General features: G+C 37.2%; 1 protein-coding gene across 1 annotated transcript in view; it reads left to right on the top strand.

Moving 5' to 3' along the window:
• OTOG (otogelin) overlaps nt 1–19,764 on the top strand; it is a 110,186-nt gene that overhangs the window by 77,653 nt on the left and 12,769 nt on the right. Inside the window, exons 36-49 of the mRNA XM_021300048.2 lie at nt 278–4,098; nt 4,731–4,899; nt 5,876–6,012; nt 7,074–7,163; nt 7,537–7,720; nt 10,545–10,765; nt 11,675–11,813; nt 13,904–14,098; nt 14,972–15,184; nt 15,985–16,089; nt 16,455–16,565; nt 17,751–17,852; nt 18,292–18,390; nt 19,074–19,114. Of these exons, the coding sequence (XP_021155723.2) occupies nt 278–4,098; nt 4,731–4,899; nt 5,876–6,012; nt 7,074–7,163; nt 7,537–7,720; nt 10,545–10,765; nt 11,675–11,813; nt 13,904–14,098; nt 14,972–15,184; nt 15,985–16,089; nt 16,455–16,565; nt 17,751–17,852; nt 18,292–18,390; nt 19,074–19,114 (5,627 nt within the window). The remainder of the gene's footprint in view (nt 1–277; nt 4,099–4,730; nt 4,900–5,875; nt 6,013–7,073; nt 7,164–7,536; nt 7,721–10,544; nt 10,766–11,674; nt 11,814–13,903; nt 14,099–14,971; nt 15,185–15,984; nt 16,090–16,454; nt 16,566–17,750; nt 17,853–18,291; nt 18,391–19,073; nt 19,115–19,764) is intronic.

Below are 19,764 nucleotides of genomic sequence, written 5' to 3'. Positions count from 1 at the left end.
TTCACTGAACATACATTTTATTTAAAACAATTTCACTCCTCTAAAGTCTAAGACAAAATTTAAACTATGTTCTTTCTTCATAAAACATTTCAGTAACATCAGATGTACAGCAAATGATTTAATGAATTTATTTTTGTAATTTGTCGAAGAATTTTAGAAGTTTAAAAGCAATTGAGAAGATCAGGGTTATGTGAGTTAACATAACTTCCTTCTAGTTCTGCTAACTTCCTGACTATAGTTATTCATAGATTTCAGACTATTCTTGTGTCGATTTCAGGCATTGAACCAGCAGATGATAGTCTACCTTTGCCACCCAGCATTCACACACCAACAGTTTCACAAATAACATCAAGTACAAGTTTGGCAGTGAGCAGTGAAGCAGTATCATCATTTCCTGTACCTGAAGTGAAGGACATGGAAACAACACTTGCTTCAAAATTGCCATTCACTGCAACTCCAGGGAAAACTGAATTTTCAGCTCTCACATCTATTACAACACTTCCAACCATAACTTTATCATCAAACATTTCCTCACAGTCAACAGAAATGACATCTGGGAGGAGCACTACAGCAATGTCTGGGACAACACAATCTAATGTAAGCTTGTCTTCTCCTGCTGACATTTCTCCCTTGTTTCCGTCTACTGTCAGTTCAGAAACTTCCACAAAAATACAACTGATCAGTAGTGGTTCCACTAAACTACTGAGGGCTACAGAACCTCAGACAGTAACTGCTACACATCCAGTGACTACAAGCACAGAATCAGAAAGTAGACCATTTTCTACTTTTATTTATACTGGGACACCACTTGGAACAACAGAATTTCCAGTCAAAACTAAAATAATGGAAATACCAGAAATAACTACAAGAACACTTCCCATGAAAGAAGCACAGGCAAAACCAGGAGGACTTACATCATTTACACCCAGTTCATTTGAATCAGTAACAGAAAAGACTACTGTGTATCTGCCCCAGTTTTCCACATCACCCCGTCAGGGCATGCCTTCATATATGCCACCAGTAAACCTAACAGGAACTTCAGAAGGGTCAAAAATAAGTGTAGAGCAGTCTTTTACCACAGTAGCTAATGTTACATTAGCATCATTTTCTCCTGTGGTCACTACTTTGTTAAAACCAGTGTCTTCAGCAACAACAGAAGCAGCAGTTTTAACTAAACAAAGCATGAAGACTACGTTTTCACCAACAGCCACACCACTTATTTCATTAGGAAAGGCAATTACAGAACCTCCTGTTGAAATGGTTCAACACCGTACTGGTACTGCAGAGGTAACTTCCACTACGACTCTAGCTCCAAAGACAACTCTGCAAAGTCAAGAGAGATTATCAGAAACAACTTTGTTATCATTTACAGCTCATAAAAAGGAAACTCCTAAAACAACATCTCATGTGGAGCATACATCAAGTTCCTATTTCCCTCCATATTCGGTACATCCTCGTTCTACAACTGAAAAATCTGTCACTCTTTTTACAAAAAGACCTTCAGTGTCTGTTCTTACTCCTGCTTCTCCAGCTTCAGGTGAATTAAAAAAAACATTTAAAACTGTTTCAACTACAGGATATCCCTCATACATAGTTCTAAATACAACGGAGTTCCTGACTACATTATACACTAAATATCCTGTTGTGGCTGAGACTACCAAAGTGACACCTTTGTCTGTTGAGGTAACATCCAAAATGACATCTCCTTTTGAATTATCAACAAAGTCAACTTTGTTTTCTGGAAAAATGTCTACTGAAATCAAGTCAACTCTGGCGTCAAGTATGGTGAAGACCAGCAGTTCAGGATATTTGGGTACTGTTACTACATCAGCAATGCAAACCTCTATTTCATCAAAAGAAACCACCACAGTTCCTTTCGTAGCTACAGAAAGAGAGTCAGCTCAAAGAACCTCCATCACTGGATCTCCACTTAGTCTCTCTAGCACAACTGAAACCACATTGTTGACAACACAGCCTGATAAAACACAAGCAGAAAGAAGTAGTAGCATCTCTACTAGAAAACCATCTGCCTTCACCCCTTCACCATCAAGTTCTCTTATCTCTTCGGACATTTCTCTTCCTTCACTACCCTCATATGGAAAAGAAGCATCACTGACAGCTCTCAGTCCTGTGCATACATCCCATGAAATGATCTCTTTATATCCAAGAACAACTCTAGCAAAATCTACGCTGCCAACAGAAAAGACTTCTCCTGTCCCAACTTTCTCTACTTTATCTGCTATAACAGAACAATCAAGTCCAATAACAGTGGTATCACGTGACAAATCACCGGGCAAAGCCATTTTAAATATCACTTATGCCACATTCTCCCCATCCTCTGAAATCAGCAGTCAGCTCACAACAACAAAAAAAGTAGTGACAGCCAAAGACAAATCAACTCTGTCCCCTTCTGTTGTACTTCCAATAACAAAGTCTTCTTATACTTTCTCCACGTCTCAGTATATAGCAGATAAATTAGTTTCTTTATCTTCTTTAACACAAATGATACCAGAAGTAACAACTGCACCAAAATATCCTGTAGAAACTAAAATAGTTTCTACAGCATTGAAATCTACAGTCCAAAGTATTACAGATACCGTAAAACTTACAGCAGTTACTGCTCAGCCATCCTTTCTTCCATCTTCAGTAGGCCCCTTCTCTCGACAGACATCTTCAGCAGATAAACTTTCAGTACAGATTACGAAGAGTATGGCTATACCACGTTTTTCTTCTCAGACAACTGTAAAACTTGGTCACCAGACTCCTGCACCTTTGTTGACAAGCCAAAGCAGTACCCCAATTTACCAGTATCCTGCAGAAACTCTGAGAAAATCCACTGGTCAGCCACAACATGTTTTTAGCACAGCTGAATCTATGGTAAAATTGACTTCCTCACTACCTGAAGGCATTCATTCAAGTATATTACATACCTCAGTAGGTCCTACACAAGTTATTTTGCCAACTGCAAAAGAGTTGCATCTAACTGATTCAGTCACACAGCCATATGTGTCAAGAACTTCCTCTGTTTTACAGTCTACAATCCCAACTAGAACAGTGGCTGACTTGATTTCGGGCACCAGGATTCACCCTTCCTCAACAGAAGTGCTTGCAGCTTCCTCTGCATTAGGAACAGTTAAAAAAGAAGCATTTCCTTCATTTTCCACACAAAAGGCAGGTACTGGTCCAAAATTCACATGGCAGTCCTCATTTACTGAATCACTTTATTCAAGTCAAACTCTTGAAACAACTACAGCTTCACCAGAAACTAAGTCAATCTCTTCGTCAGTTTTGTTACCAGAAACAACAGAAATTCCCGTTGTGATGGGGAGTGGGCCATTCACATCAGCGGGCAGAACTGGTACAGAGAAAACGGTGGTGTTGCCCAAGCAAGTCACACTTTCAACCACTGCCTACAGTTCCACGTTCGTAGCAAGTACAACGTTGTCGGCTGTGGCCCATTCATCAGCTGCAGCCTCAGCCTCTTCAATGATAAGCAGTACTGAGAAGAATGTTAGTATTTTATCAGCAACTTCAGAAAAAGCAGAAGCGATAACAGAATCCATCACAAGCTCTGTGAAGCCCACCTATTTTTCTGTAACTTCAGAAGCAAAAGGAGCCATGTCCCTTGATACAGTAAAATCTGAAGAGCCAGAATTAGCAGAAGTCCAAGCTGTCCATGCTCAGGGTGCTCCTGTTACCTCCAGAACACCTCAGACATTTTACTCTCCATATTTCACAAACACAACTGCAGTTCTTTCTAACCTAAGTGTATCAGTACTGTCCACCGTACGTTCATCCTCTGAACCAAAACCTTTCTCTTCTGTAGCTGCATCATTGGTCAGTACTACTCAGACTTCAAAACATGAAATACCATCTGAGGTGCAAACACGTTCTATGACTTCACTGTTAATGGTTCCTGACCATTCAAATGACACAGCAGCTCCATCAGTTTCTTCATTTGCCTATTTATCTAGCAAACCACTTTATGGCTTGACTGCAGCATTTTCTGATGGACTCGCAACAGCTGAAACCATGTCAGGAGTCACAGCATCAGCTCTTATGCTGCCTAGAGAAACAGCAAGTCTTCAGACTTGTACAGTGAGTAACTCTAAATATTTGTCCTTTTAGTTTTGAATATTTTTTGGTTACTTTTACACACTGATAAAAAAAGTGTGAGCCGTACTTTGATCTCTAGGATTTAAAACATCTTTGCCAAACAGGGAGCCCTATTATTTTCTCAGTTTCATCTGTAACTGTGGATTATTTCGTTTGACATAATGGTTTTCATTAGTGCTTTAAAACACTGGTTTGGGCTTCAGTTTTTAAGCATGACTGTTACAATATTATTATTATTTTCTTTTTTTTTTTTTTGCAAAATATGGCAATTTTTTATTACGTTGCTCCCTGTAAAGTATGTTTTCCAGAAGTCCTTGTTATTAATAATACTTGTGCCTTTCCATACTTTTCCTTCTCAATTTTTTTTAATGTAAAGTTAAAAATTCCATAATGCTGTTCTCCGCTTTAGAACAGGACAGCTGTTGTAAACTGTCCTCAGGATGGTCATGTTTTCAAAGTTGCTCTTCACTTGTAGTTTCCATCAGTTTCATAAGGATTCATAAGTATTCTGTACCTGAAGAGTAACAGCCCCTTTTTTGAGCAAATACTCTACAATATTGTGATACTAACTTGGTAAGAATGGTAACTTATGTCTTTTTTTAAATATGCTCTAGCCAATCACAGAGAATGAGTGCATAAAACACATTTGCTTGAATGGACAACTGATCCAAGTTAATAAGTCACAGAACTGCCCATACAATGCAACTCAACACAGCTGTGGAGTTTTAGGATTTGCTGCTCAAGTGAATGGTGACAAATGTTGCCCAAAGTGGGAATGTGCATGTAAGTTTTAATTATGCAGTACTTTTGAAGTACTCAGGCAACAATTTAATGTGTATGTAAGGCTAAGAACTGACACTTCTGTACCGTGGCATAGAAATAGAAGATGCATATTGTATGAGCTACTCATTGTCCAATGCAATTTATAATTCTACTTCTACATCCAGGGATAAGAAATCAAAATGCTTCTTTATTGTAGGATATTCCTCTTACCCAGCTTTAGGTATCTGCAGTGGAGATGTCTGGGTTTGACTTACACCTGTCTTTTTTTCTGCCTCATCAGAGGACACCTAGTCAAAATAGTCAGTGGATTTTTTGGTTCATCTTATATCTGTTTCAGGATGAGAAAATTTCATAGACTCTGTTAACAGTCTGGGGACTCTGGAAGTACAGCTATACTGTAGTCACTCCCATCAGTTACTTAGAATTGGGCCAGAAGAATCCAAACCTTAAGGAAAATTCAATTTAATCCATAATAGCAAAGAAAGGCTGCGGAGATAAGCAATGCAGATTTCTTCTTATGTTCTAGAGTTTGAGATAACTAAAAGTAGAACTCCAAGACTTTTGAAACACAAAAGCTTTAGCAATAAAACTGGGAAGAAGTAAACTTTCTTTGTGAGCTCCTGCCTGAGGAACAAGACTAGAGAGGATCTAAGGATCTGGCATGATCCACTGTCATTCATGGTTTTGCTAGTTTGGGGTTTGTAAAAATTACAAACCTTTACTGGCAAGAAGTGTAAGAAAATGACTGATTGCAGAGGCCTGCATGTTGTCCCACTGAAATATGCAGGATTTGACTCTGCTGTCCATTTACAGAGATGCAACAGTATCAAATATAGCTGAAAATGTGTGCATATGTGAAACTCTAGTAACCTAGTTAATCTTATAAAATTTATTGGTTTATCTTCAAATTTTGTAATATTTACAGAGATTCTAAAATAAGTTTAGAAAAACCCACATTTATTTTTATTTTTCTTAGGTCGTTGCACAATTTTCTCTGATCTGAGCATTGTAACCTATGATGGAAATCATTTGGCTTTATTCAAAGAAGCATCCTACATTGTTAGTCAAACTCGAGATGAAACTATAAGCATCCATGTCCTTGACTGTAAAATGGTAACTTAACATTTATCGGCTAACAGATGGTGTTCAGTACTGCTAATAAGATGTATTTTGGAAGGAAGGGCATAGTAATACTACATAGTTGTGGTTAATTATACACTTCTGTGCAATATCTATGAACTGTACTTCTCCTTTACAACATGAATGAACTGTACAGTATTTTATCACCTTGACTGTATGTGCATAGTTCCTTCCAATAAATTTGCCCTGGAAACACCAGTCTTCAGAGCCATAAAAGACTGCAGGATGGTCAGACTAAATTAGACCATCCTGTGCTTTCCAGGTCTCTGACAGGGGCAAATACTTGTTGTTTCAGAGAGGGAAGAGAGAAACCCGAATGTGTATCCTGCCTAATGGGTAGTGTAGATTGGCTATATGTCACGAAGAGTTAATTTCGTGTGTGCCTTTAGAAAATTCTTTAAACCTAGTCTCTTCTATGAAAGCAAGGTAACTTTGATGTCTGTATAAATGTCCATCACAAAGTTTGGTCCTAAGTAGTACCTCACAGAAGTTAATTCCAGAAGCTCACTATGATTGATATGAAAAAGGAAATCTGTTTATGACTTTCAGATTTGTTTTTCTGTTGTATTCAGTGCTTTTCATTTGGTTCAGCACCTTGTAGCTCAGGAAGTATGGATGTATTTCTGATCCATTACTTCTGTATTGTTAATATATCGTATATATTCATCATTCCCAGTCTCACTCTTGCTCACCTTCAGATACGTATCTAATATTTTTGGTGTCCAAACAGCTAGTCTGCTATATTTTTTTTTTTTCCTGAAAACTTTGATTTCTATTGTAATTTTGGGTGATACAATACAGTTGCTGAACACAATGGGATCATAGTATTTTGTTTGTTGATTTTGCAAGAATGCTACTTACATGAACTTTGTAGTCAGTCCAGACTTGAAACTGCAATCAGCAGCAGTTTTCTCCTCTTAAAAATATAACCACCAAAATCCTTAATGTCTCAGTACTTGAAACCAATAAGCAGCTAATGTATAAAGATTTTGGACATCATGACAATGGCTGATGTATTTTTGCTTTCTCCGCAGAGTAATTCAAATTCAACTTCTTTGTGCCTGGCAATGTTGAATTTAACCTATGTATCAAACCAAATTATTATCAATCGTTTAAGTAGAAAAGTAAGTATTTTTAGGGTTAGTTTTTATTTGCCTTTTAGATAGCATCTTCTGTAATCAACTGCCACCTTGTGTGGATACTGAAGATTAGAGTACGAAACAATAGGTAATATAATTAATTGTTCCAAGTTTGTAATTTAGTAAATGGCTTTTAAGTTGAAAGAGCCAAGCAGTTAATGAGGTTAATGAAGTTGCAGAGCAAGTCACATAAACTGTTAGTCTCTGTAGCACCTATATTATCTTTGTGCAGGTGAGCCTGACTTCTTCTGAAATTAGTTATGAGTTAGATGCCTAAGCTGTCAAGAATCTGGCCTTACTTCTTTTACCTACAGCACTTGGCACCTGACGTTTAACCTCTTTTCTGTGTGTATTTCAGATAACAGTAAATTCAAGATTTGCTTGGCCTACTGTTAGAAAATATGGATACAAAATCGAGGATTCGGGCTTCAAGTATGCAGTTGAGACCCCAACAAAAATCAGAATTCAGTGGTTTCACAACACAGGTGTGATGATTATTGAGTTTAATAGTACCAGAGAACCAAGAGCTTTGGGATTATGTGGTAAGTATGCAGCGGTGCAGCAAATAAAGGCATTCAGATACTTTGCTAGGGAGGCACGTTTTCCTAACTATAAAAGTTATCTTTTACAGGATCTGGCCCAAAAGAGTTATTGCAAATCATTGTGAAGTTTAAAGTAGTATTAAAATTAAGTTAATTTTGTGAATTGTTGAAATTACATTTGATACATATCTGTGTAATCACATTTTACCTGTGGTGTTGCTCTTGGCTGTAATGCCTTTGAATCACAGGCATGGTTGCTGTAACCCAGCCCAAGTAAGTCAGGCATATATTCATAATGTCAAATAAGGTCATTTACATATTTAGTGTTTGATATCCATCTGATAGGAAGCAATAAGTGCTATATTCAGTTTCTAAAGGTCAGAATTCATAGGAAATGTTAACTTGAGAGAACTAATCTTAACTTATCTGTGGGAGGAAACAGTTCAGAGGGACTTTCTTAATAGTAATGGGTTAAATATCCATAATGTTGCAGTCTGGTAGGTTTGCTCAATAGTTTCACATAGTTTCTGTCTAAAAGCATAACCTTGAATAAGCTGCTGATTCTGTAGCTTTTGCAAGCGTGTATTTGTTGATGTAAATCCCTACTGTGACACCTGAATCTGTAAATTTATCTGCTGTGAACTGGAGCTGGAAACCAGGGTTACAGAGTTCATGTGATTACAGTGGATATCTTTCCAGTTTCAGAAAGGGCAAATGCCTGTAGCTCAGTATCAAATACCAGTGATAGCTCAGACCAGTTCCAAGTCCTGCAGAGAGTAATGTGCTTCTCGCAAAGGAAGACCGTTTGAATTTACTGCCATTTTGAAATTGGGTTATTATCTGTAATTTGCCTTAACTTTTCTTTTCAACAGTATTCTCGCTCTGACTAATTGTTATTGTAATTAGATGGACAGAAACAAGAAAGTCAAGACTCTATATTTCAGTAACCCTGATTCACGTTATCCTGAAAGTCTCTTTTGCCTTCACCCGTTTGATTATTGCAACAGGGAGAACTGGGTACATTATATTGCTGGTTTACAAGGTGCTTTAACTAGATGACAACACATTTCTGTGGATGGTGTTCCAAGTACAACTTCTTCAGAAAATGTGCTTTATTTTTCTGATATTCATCTCTGAGTGGGATTCTCTGTGTAAATCTGCCTGCACAGGGCAGTGTGGTGTGATTTACCAGAGCCTGCTTTAAATCAGCTGGTTGTACTGTGTCTTACAGGGTAAACTGGTCTACCCTGATGTTCTGTCCATACTGTGTTAGTCTGCTTCTTGTATTTGAGCTTTCTCAGGTGTCTTTTGGCTAAACTGCAGTATTGGTAGATCCTGATTTCTCACCTTCATGGAAATTATAAAACTGAAGGCACTAGCGGAGTTTTGCAGCACAAGCATCCTTTTGGAAGGATCTATGTCAGAGGCAACGCTGTCTTTGACAGGGAAGAGATGGGTCAAACATGGCAACTGTTGAGGAGCTGGCATGGGAGATGAGGAATGTGGGGATAGAGCATGGACATCTCTGTAGCAAAACTGGTGAAAGAGAGTGCAAGCATGTCAGTTTTAGCTGCAACCAGATCCTGTGAAGCCTTAGTTTTGCTGTGTTAAATCTCCTTGTCAATGTGTAAGAGAACTAGTAGAAAAAGATATCCCAGACATGATAGCAATCCTTTGAAGTCTCTCACAACCATCAAGTACTTCCTATTTGTTTTGCACAGAATCACAACCTCAAAAAGTTCTACTAGAAACCTTTTTTTGTCAGATAATGGTTATAGCTTCAAAAGCTGTTCACTGTCTGAATGCCTGTTGCTGTATCACTGGGTGTCAATGGCTTGCTCTTGTTGCCAAGAATTGGTGAAGAATGGTAAAATAGACCAGCTCTCTAGAAAACAGTTAAATCTACAAATAGTTTTTGGGCAGATAAGGATTTAGAATTGTCATGCAAGTTTGTGGAGACATCAAAAGAAAACATTGTAGAAATCTGATACAGAAGTCTTGGAAATTGTGATGGGGAAGAAAGAACGGGAGGCCAATCCATCATTCTACTATTTTGTACCTGCTGGCTCTTGAAGGACCTTCCAGAGGAGACTACTACAATACGTGAATGTTGTGTGTCAGCCAAAGTTACTCTGTATGTGTGACATTGCTTCCTTAGCTCTGAAGTGTTTCAAAATGGCTAACTGCGCTGGTTTAAACAGAAACAAAATGTGATGCTGCCTTCTGAGAATGGAATGCAGAAAAGTTGGATATTTTTTTTTTTCCCCGTTGAGAGGTAATACAAGTATACCTAGAACTGCCAAAAGCTGCACTTTTCTGGTGCAGTTTAAGCCAATAGATACTTAAGATTTCTCAGAAGCATGAGTAGAGTAGTACAGTATTTCTGAAGTGCAGTATCTGGTAAGCATCTTTTATGGGAGTTCCTTTTTCTGATAACATTTTCAGTTTTCATTTGTTGCTATACATGGAGGTGCTTTGTAACCTTTTTTAAAATACATTTTTGGTGCTTGTGCAACTGAGTGATGAAGCCTATGTGCCATAGCTGGGATCTCTGAACAGATCTTTTATATCCAATAGATTTCCTTTCACCCATCTTAATTCATGGATGTATCTTTTGCTTTGCTTAATTTGTCTGTGTATTTTGATCTATTAGAGACTTTCTGTATCTGTTGTGAGTTGTGATACTGTCATGTCATATAAGATTTTTTAAAGCTATTTAATTACTTGAATATGCCACTTCAAACTTACTTCAGGATGAACCATGTGGTGTTAAACTGCTTTGGTTTTGTTTTTGTTTGTTTGTTTGTTTTACGGTACTACACAGGTTTTTGTGATAGAAGCCTGGAAAATGACCTGATGCTACCCAACAGGACAGTTTTAAGCAAAAGTGATCCTCCATTGGCTTTTATAGACAGCTGGCAAGTGCCAGGCACATTGAAATATGTTGGAGAAGACAGGCATCAGGAAACTAATTGCTCAACCATGGACTGCTCAGAGTGCTTAAGACTGGTGTTGAACCAGACCTTCAGCAGCTGTCACCCTTATGTATGTTAACTATTTTGGAAGCTTACATTTTGAGAGAGATGCAGTTCTGCTATAGTTTTGTGTAACTGATAATTTGATTAATGTGAAACTAAATGTAACCACATCTGTGGAAGGTGATATATACTTTTTGTATCTGAGTTGCAAGGTAAAAACAATTGAAAAGTCTGGCAGCTTGATAGGAGAGTTGCAATAAGTAACTCTTTCAGAATTCATGATGTATCTCTGTTAGTTTTGAAAATATCATCTAATTTATAAATTAGTCCCAGCTAATTCAACTGTATCAACACGATGTAGAGCAAAGAAAAATAAAATAGTTTTAGGATTTAATGAATCCTTAAGAGTTCAGTAATTTAATAAGTTCCAAATGCAATAGGTAACCTGAGAGCCTGCATTCTCAAAGGCTCTGGAGACAGGAATTCCAGCTTAGAGAGATGAGAGGGTAGAACAGACCATTTAATGCAAACCTGAAGCAACTAACAAACTCAGTGTGCAAATAAAGTATGTATTTGTGTTCATAACGGTACATGTGCCATTTCACCTTTTGCATATAGTTGCATTTGATGAAGAAGGGGCCAAATACGGATAAAAACATAGAGGTGAGGAAGAACGAGGAACAATGAGTAATTGTGGCTTCTGTTGGAAAAACTAGTAGCTCTTGCCTTGCCACTTATAAGAGATGAAACTGAGGAATATAAGGATGTCTTATATTTTTTCAACATTCAGGAAGCCTTACTTTTAAATACTAGTAGAGTGTCTTTGTACACCAATGAAGGCTGGTGGCCTCTTGCTTACTGTGAATCAAGAAATTTTGGCTTCATTGTTTGTAGCTGATATTTTAAAAGGTCAATCTCTTTCCTACCTAGTAGGGTCTCTATGAAGTTGCAATATTTTTTATTCTTTCTTTAATAGGTTCCACCTGAGCTATTCTGCAATATGTGGGCTCAAGACACTGAGTACATTCAAAATCCATGCATTTCGCTAGCTGCCTATGTGGCAATGTGCAACAAATTCAATATTTGTATAGAATGGAGGAGCTCTGATTACTGTCGTAAGTATATATATCTGTACCCCTGATATTCTCACAGAGGCAAAATTTGCCTAATAATAAGTGTTACTGTAAGTTGAAAATACCAGTGCTCCTTGAGTCCTCACATACTTTGGAGGTCATTAGTGAGATAATAAATTAAGCATTTGTTACGATACAATTCACAGCAGTGTACAACAGGAATCAGGATCACTGTAGCTATTTCACAGATGGAGAAATTAACCTTGCTCAGAAATCTGTCTCTTGCTTACAATGTACTTAACCATAGAAGTAAAATCTCACTTTCAATGTAGTGTTTGTTTCTCTTAGCCACTTTATACTGATAAAACCCAAGCACAACAGAATTGGTTATAGAAAGGAGGAAGCCACAGAAAGTTCTGTGGTACTTTAAATTGGCAATGCCTGCTTGATGCTGCTCCAGAAAGCTGTGTCTCTGGAGAAAGGATTAGAAAGAGGAAACACCTTTGAGATTAGATGGGAAGTGAGGAGCAAAACCTGAGAGCTAGAGTATCCTAGCTGAAGGCATCTCCCATAGCAACACACTACAATGTAAGGCCAAATGGGATCTGTGGTTGTCCGTAAATAGATAATTTGGATTGCAGCATCTCTTTATGCAGTCAGTGATCACCTAGGAAAAGCCATAAACAGTGATAACATAGGGAGGTCTGTGGTTTCAGTGCTTGAAAAAAGGAAAGACTTATTAATGAAGCATGATCCTCAAAAACAAGAGAAGTCATGTCTTTTTTGAAGCGATTTAAGGTGCGTTCATGTGTACATGCAGGTACGTTGTAATGCCCTGCAAATAAGAGTGTTAGAGTCTAAAGCTTAAAACCAGACAATTTTGGTTTTTTTTTTAAAAATCTTCTAGTTTGTATGGATTTTACTAGCAAATCACTGTTTAAAAAGTATATTTACAGATATATTTTGTAAAATTTCTTATGTATTCCATCTGTGGTGAAGGGACACATCACTTTCTTATTTTTATACCACAGTGGCCTCTGGTGGTGCATGTCTAGCAAGGAAGAACCATAAAGTCTCGTCTGGATTTTGTAGTCACTAAGTGTCGAAGTGCTGTGGGCTGATTATGAAAAGCCTGGGTTCCTCTGTTTACAGGGCTCTAATAGAACTTTCCTGTGGGGCATTGTGGCCATTTTCAGTAGTTAGGAGCTGAATAAAATCAACATCCTCTCCCAGTTCATTTTTCAAGTCTAACCTGGAACCTTCTTCATTTTTGAGCAGACAGCCCCTTTGTGAACTGGACTTTGTTTGATTACCGTGACTCCAGGTGGTGTTGCTGTATGATTTAGGTATCATTACATGATGAGGATCATATATTTTGGTAGTTCCCAGAACCACGCTGTTGGCATTTTTATTCATATTTGTGCAGCTTTAATCACTGTTTTGAAAAAATGAAAGATCATGTTAATTTTTCAACAGGAAAAGTTAAATCAAAATTATATGGGTTTTTTTTGTCTATTCTTGGATGCACCTGTAACATGCCAATGAATTTACATTAGTAGTGTAAAGAATGTTAAGTTTAACTGTGTTCATTGACTTAAAAATAAGACACACATAAAAGAGAGCAATTAATGTGGATATCTTTTAAATATAGTAATGAGTTTATCCCATTCTTTATTATTCCATGTAAAACAACGCTGAATTTGCCTTCACATATATATTTTTGTAATTGACAAAAGCTCTAGTGATCACTGCATTTTCTTTAACCTCTGCAAAATATTCAGAATGATCCATAACACTGTATTATTAATCTGTGTAGTATTTGCAATGTTTTTAAGTTTAAATTCCTTTGTGTCAGCACTGATGTGTGGTCTGGTATCTCTACTGCCAAAATGTAAACCGAAACCTGATGAAAATGTTACTAGAAGAAGAAGACAGGTAAAAGTGCTTGCAACTTCCTTTAGTTTGAATTTGTCATGTGGAAGGTAACTGGTCTGTACTGGTGGTTTTGGTTGGTAGATCCTACAGAATTGGCAGATATGGGAAGTTAACAAGAAGACCATAATGTCTTCTCTTGGGTATTGCCTCATGTGATTACAGCTGCAGCATGAGTGATTTGTTTATTTCCATCCTAGCCTTCCCCTGCTCTGAAAACTTCTCCTATCGGGCTTGTATAGCTGCCTGTGAGGTTGCAGATAGTTGTCAGAATAATGAGGTTGCTTCTCTGGACTCGGACTCTTGCTCAGTGTTGACAGAAGGCTGCGTCTGTGCTGCAGGGACCATCCTTCACCGAGCTCACACTGCTGTCTGTATTCCTGAAGAAAAATGTGGTATGTTGGATGTGATTTTCTTCTTTATTATCTGCAAGTTGGTGGTCAGATGCATTATTAGTAGTAAGCTGAGTTCTGGCCTGATGTTGTGTAGGTTCTGGGCATGTCATTCAGTTGAGGACTCTAGGTGGTCAGTAAACATGAACTGTACAGGTGAGCTAGCAGGGAATGTCCTTGTGACACCTGCTCTCAGCGGGAGGATGGTCCTCAAAATGGCAGGTTTTGCTTATGCTTATGCGTTCTAGTATCCAAAGTGCGCTAATCTTGGCCTTCTTTTCACCTAGCCCTTTGCCAAAGGGTCCAAACCTGTTGATACTAAACAGGATTCAAAAGACATGCAACAACAGTTAATTACACATTTTGAATAATGTATGTATATGTCTTATGTTCTTTTTAATAGCATTGATATTTATTTTCATTGTAATTCTGCCTGAGCACATCATATTTTGGACCAATACTTAACACTAACAACACTAACTTGAAGGATGCAGTTTATTAGAAATCAGATTACAAAAAGCACTGAAAATTAATAATAGTTTTGCTGTGTGTGGAATACAAAAGTAACTTCTTTTTAGATCATTGCTTTGAAAACAAAGGATTGGATTAGGATTTTAAGTGACTAGCCTTTCAGTGGAGGCACAAAACAAAGTGGAGGCCCTGACCCTCTGGAGGGTATTGAGTGTCTTGCTTTTTCATGCAAACTCAGTCTCAGACTGTCTCCTCTTTCACTTTTTTGTGGGGTGATGGAATAGTTGAGACCTTTAAAACTTGGAGGTCTTTAAACTTCATAGTTCCACACCCCCTGTGGAAGAAAGAGGAGGCTAAATTTTGAAGTAAAAAGGGATTACTTCTTTTTTCTGTTGTCTGATCTAGCTTGTACAGACAGCTCAGGAGCACCACATGCAGTAGGTGAAATCTGGAAAACTTCCTTGAGTGGATGCTGTATGCAAAAATGTGTTGACAGTGAGACCATTATTCCAGTGGAGCACAACTGTTCAGATATCCATAATTTAGACTGTCAGCGATTTGCAGAAGTGGCCTTGCTTGTTCCTGATGACCACACATGTTGTCCTCAGAAGATCTGTAGTGAGTATTCCTTAACGATTATGAATACTGCCCACGAGAATATGCAGATAACCTTTCTCTGTGGTTTGTTTTCCTGTTACATATCCTACTTTTGAAAGGAATGGAATTTACAGATTAGGTAGAAAACTGTATAAACTTTGTACTTTTTGGCTCAATATCCAGTAGGTTTTGGGGGAGAGGCAGAAGGAGGAGACAAGGGTTCGAAGGACTGAAATAGCTCTGTGTTTGCTGGGATAGGAATTGTGTTTATCTCAGTTGTACAGGCCACTGTACAAAAATATATAAATATATAAAAATAATATATGTATATAATATATATGTATATAATATATATAATATATGTATAAAAATAAATGATGTAACTAATTACTAGGGAAAAAAGATCAGATGATTGTTTATCTAATTTACAACATGAGCAGCAAAAAAGCATATAAAAGCTTTATTAAATCCTTATTTAGCATAGAAAGTCCATCTTCAAAAAGAAATTGCAAGCAGTTTTCATATTTTGACCACCTGGGATCATGTTGCAGTGAGTTTTCCACAGGAATTTTTATTTTTATTTTTAATTCTCACTGGGATGCAGCTGTGGTTTAACTTTGCCTCCATGGAGAGTGTTGCAAATGCCAAGCACTTGTGAATATTGCTTTTTTTTTGCTAGTTTGTTGTGGTTTTCATATGCATGTTGTCATTTGGAGATTTGGGGTATTGAACTGCAAATACTGCTTGCTACTGCTCTACTCAATTTATAAATGCATAAGATAGTTTAGAAGTTGGTTTTTTTCTTTCCCTTTATGTAACAGTTTGTAATCAGAGCCTCTGTGAACCCCTGATCCCCAAGTGTAATGACTTGGAAAAGCTGGTCACTTACTACAGTGAAGAATCCTGTTGTCCCAGCTATGTTTGCGGTATGTTTATTTTGAAAAGGTAAAAAAGTTCACCCTGTAAAAGACTTTCAGTAAACTAAATAGAACAACTTAGAAGCAAAGAGGTAGTTCGTGTAGGCATTACTGCTAGTATGGCCATTTACAATATTCCCTTTCATCTAAAAGCTCAGGGTTGGTCTGTGCCTCAAGTTGAGCAGGTATAATGATGGTGTCTTGTGTTAACAATCAGACAAGAATGTCTTTACTTTCTTGAGACACAAGGAAGAAGTTTTTCTAAAGTGTCTTGTAGTATTTCTGTGCTCTACATGGCCATTTCTTAGGGTTATAGCATAACAAAGGGGGAATGCTATACTTTGGATAAAGCGATACCTGTGTTCTTTTTTCAGAATGTGATCCAGCAAAATGTGAACCAGTGGAGCAGATGCCAAGCTGTCAAGATGATCAAACACTAGTTGCTTCTCGGGTGGAGAGTACCTGCTGCATTTCCTATATATGTGGTACAGTATATTGGCTCATTGAGACTAAACGTGCTTCTGCATATGCAATGATGTCAACAATTATCTTGCCAATTAAGGCTCCTTGTACTTCCTTTAGCTCTCCCAACATAGTCAGATTTTTGAAAGTGGTTTAAAAAAATGGGTATTAATTTTACAGAACTTAAGAAAAGGCAAAAACCATCAAGAGTCAAGAAACAGCTTTGTGTGCAAATAAGTAGTATTCCTGGGTCATGTAGAGGAGTGGTGGTGGAGTCCATAGATAAGGGATTTGAGGGCTTTTGAGAGACCGTCCATATGCAGTGTGTGGCCTGGCTGCATTAATATTTTATCTGAAAGAAGACTCAAGTTATATATGCTCTTGTTCCCTAAATCCTGTTGTATCATCTATGGCCCATCTTATTGAATGGTAAATATCCCATATGAGAGTATTACGCAACTTTGTTCAGTTATTTTGGGGTTTGGCCTTTAATGACTTCATTCAACAATAAAATTGCACTTTTGGCATCAGTATAGGAGTTCCAATGTTACTATACAGTTGTTTTCTGTGTTATAATAATGTGCTAAAAAGGTCCTATTGAATTTATTCTTATTTTTGCACGTAGATATCTATGAAGCAAAGGCAAAGTCATCTTGATTAGCTCTTCCACGTGCATACATTTGAGCATTAATAGAAAGCTTGAATTACACTTCTGTTATTTACAGTAATCTTGCTGTCTGCACAGCATCCTTCTGTCTCTTTTTTGGTATAATGAGTCTTTTCACTGTAGGTATCCAAGAGTACCTATTGTGGTTTCATGTGTGTTCAAGTGAGAGGATAACAGTGGGATCACAGGAGATGCCCTTCATTGGGGATCAGAGGTCCTGTAATTGGGGCAGAAGAGCACTCTGGAAAACAACAGGCTAACTTGTTAGGAGAGAAAATCTAGCAAAAAAAAAATCATAACAGCAAGGGAGAGAAAATCCTGTTGTTTGTTATCTGACTCACAAAGTATTCATTCCTTATAGCAGGGGACAAAGAAAAGGCAAGATGCACTGAAAATGAGCCTCTTGAATAGGGACTTTAAAGACCGAATGCAGAGTGTCTCTGTTCTCCATGTGTGTCTGAGACAATCTTTATGGGCATGTTTCCTAGGCAGTAGTAAAATGTCTTCCTATGTTTTAGATTTAAATAATTGTTTTCTTCAGCATGTGGGGCTTGCTCAGATCGAATACCCAAATGTCAAGAAGGAGAAGTTCTTATTGTGGATGGCAATACGACTGAGAGGTGTTGCCCTACATACCAGTGTAGTAAGTTTGACTTGATTTTGGTCTTTTAAGTAATATCAAATTTTGTACTGTGGATGTTCAGTGCCAAAAATGGTGGATTAGAGTTACAGCTCCACTTGTGCATATAAACAAGCTATCATCTGTAGTCCTGAACAAATAATCTTTCATTTTAAAACTTGATGTGCCTAAAGCATTATCTGAATATCTGTATCATGGAGACAAAACAGTAATTTTGGCCTCAAATTCTAGAGATTTAAAACTGTCTGAAATATTTGTTTAGAGTAGTTGTACTCTATGCTACTATTACCTGATGGCTAATGATTAAATTTTGACTAATTAGTCTTTTCAAGTAAGATGTTTTCTTTAGGTATTTATTGTGAATAAGTAGTTTACTGTGTCTTGATTCGTTTATCTGTTCATCAACCTTGTGTTTATTGGACTTTCTGTTCCTCGATTTTAGTTTGCGAAATACATCGTTGTCCTGAATTCAAATGTATGCTAGGCATGTCTTTGGTGGAGGTATGGAGTCCAGAGAACTGCTGCCCCTTTCGGACATGTGGTAAAATGACTGATTTTCATTTTAGTTGCCTTAGACAATAAGACACTGACAAGAGCTTTGGCCTCTTGGGTTTAAGTCTGCTTTAAGTCAGCTATACCATTGTGATCTGCCAGTGGACAAATTATACAGAAACATCATGTAACAGCACAAGATTTCTTAAACTGCCCATTTTGTTTTTTCTGCTTCACAAGGGTGATAGCATACTGTAGAATTTGCCTGTTCAAACAGGTCATTTATCATCTTGAAAATTTTGTAAGACTTCGTATATTATTTATGGCTTAAAAACAAAAGTTTAGGTTCACAGATGAGGAATTTGCCAGTTTACAAAGATGGTAGGATATCATACATCTTCAACACAATTCTCCATTGCTTTAGATTGATTGTAATCATAGTTGTCACTGCTGGGAGGTTAGTGCCTAGAATGATGACCATTTTTTTAAGGTGTTCAGGGGTTCTGCAGTTGATACAGTGTTGTAAATTGTTGTAGTAAGTAAAAGTGGTCATAGAAACTAGTATGAGTTTTCAGGATGGAATAGAAATCTGGACTCCCCAGATAGCTATGTTTAAAAAAACAGCAGAACGTCTTCAGTGATGACTTGTAAATCTGGAATTTCTGTTTTCTCTCATGCTCTGTTTTAAGCAAATGGAAAATGGTTTATTGTTTCTGTTGTATTTTGTTTTAGAATGTGCATGCGAAACGATCCCCAAACCTCAGTGCAAACTGGTATGAAATTCATCTACTTTGGCAGTATTATTTCATTAATTTCTTAATAAATGCATCTATCAGTATCTTACTAGTAGGTTTATCAGTGAAATATGAAAAGACTTCATTTTAAAAATTTCTTTACAAAAATATCATTTTTTAAGAAGTCAGTTAAATGTAAATATCATGCAGAATAAAATGGCTGTATAACATTGATATTTCTGGAATTTTTACAACTGTATCCTGCCCTGAAGTACTTGTAGAGTGGAGCTGCATGAAACAATAAAATATAATAGTTACATTTCCAGAACTAAATGCTTTAGAGCATCAGTGTGTTGTTAATGTTATTTGTTATAGTGAATGTGTCAACATGTCATGCACTCAGACCACTGACTAAGCAGAACTTTTAAACTGTATTTCATTGTGACTTGTTCTGCATTACAAAAGTGTTTATTAACATTGCTGAGTTAGGTTCTCAGTACTGGGTATACTTTGGTTTTGCTTGTCATTATTTTATCCAGAAAATAATATTGCAATGGGAATAATTTATAATGATTATAATTTGGAGTCTTAGGAAGGAATTGCAAATAGTACTCACTTTTTAGAGAAGCTCAAAATGCTTTGTAAGGGAGGTTGTTGTTAGTACTTTCATTTTGTAGATGAAGAAACTT

This window comes from Columba livia, chromosome 5 (assembly GCF_036013475.1).
Source record: "Columba livia isolate bColLiv1 breed racing homer chromosome 5, bColLiv1.pat.W.v2, whole genome shotgun sequence".
Lineage (NCBI taxonomy): Eukaryota > Metazoa > Chordata > Aves > Columbiformes > Columbidae > Columba > Columba livia.
The sequence above is the reverse complement of the archived record's forward strand: the minus strand, read 5'-3'. Positions and strand labels throughout refer to the sequence as shown.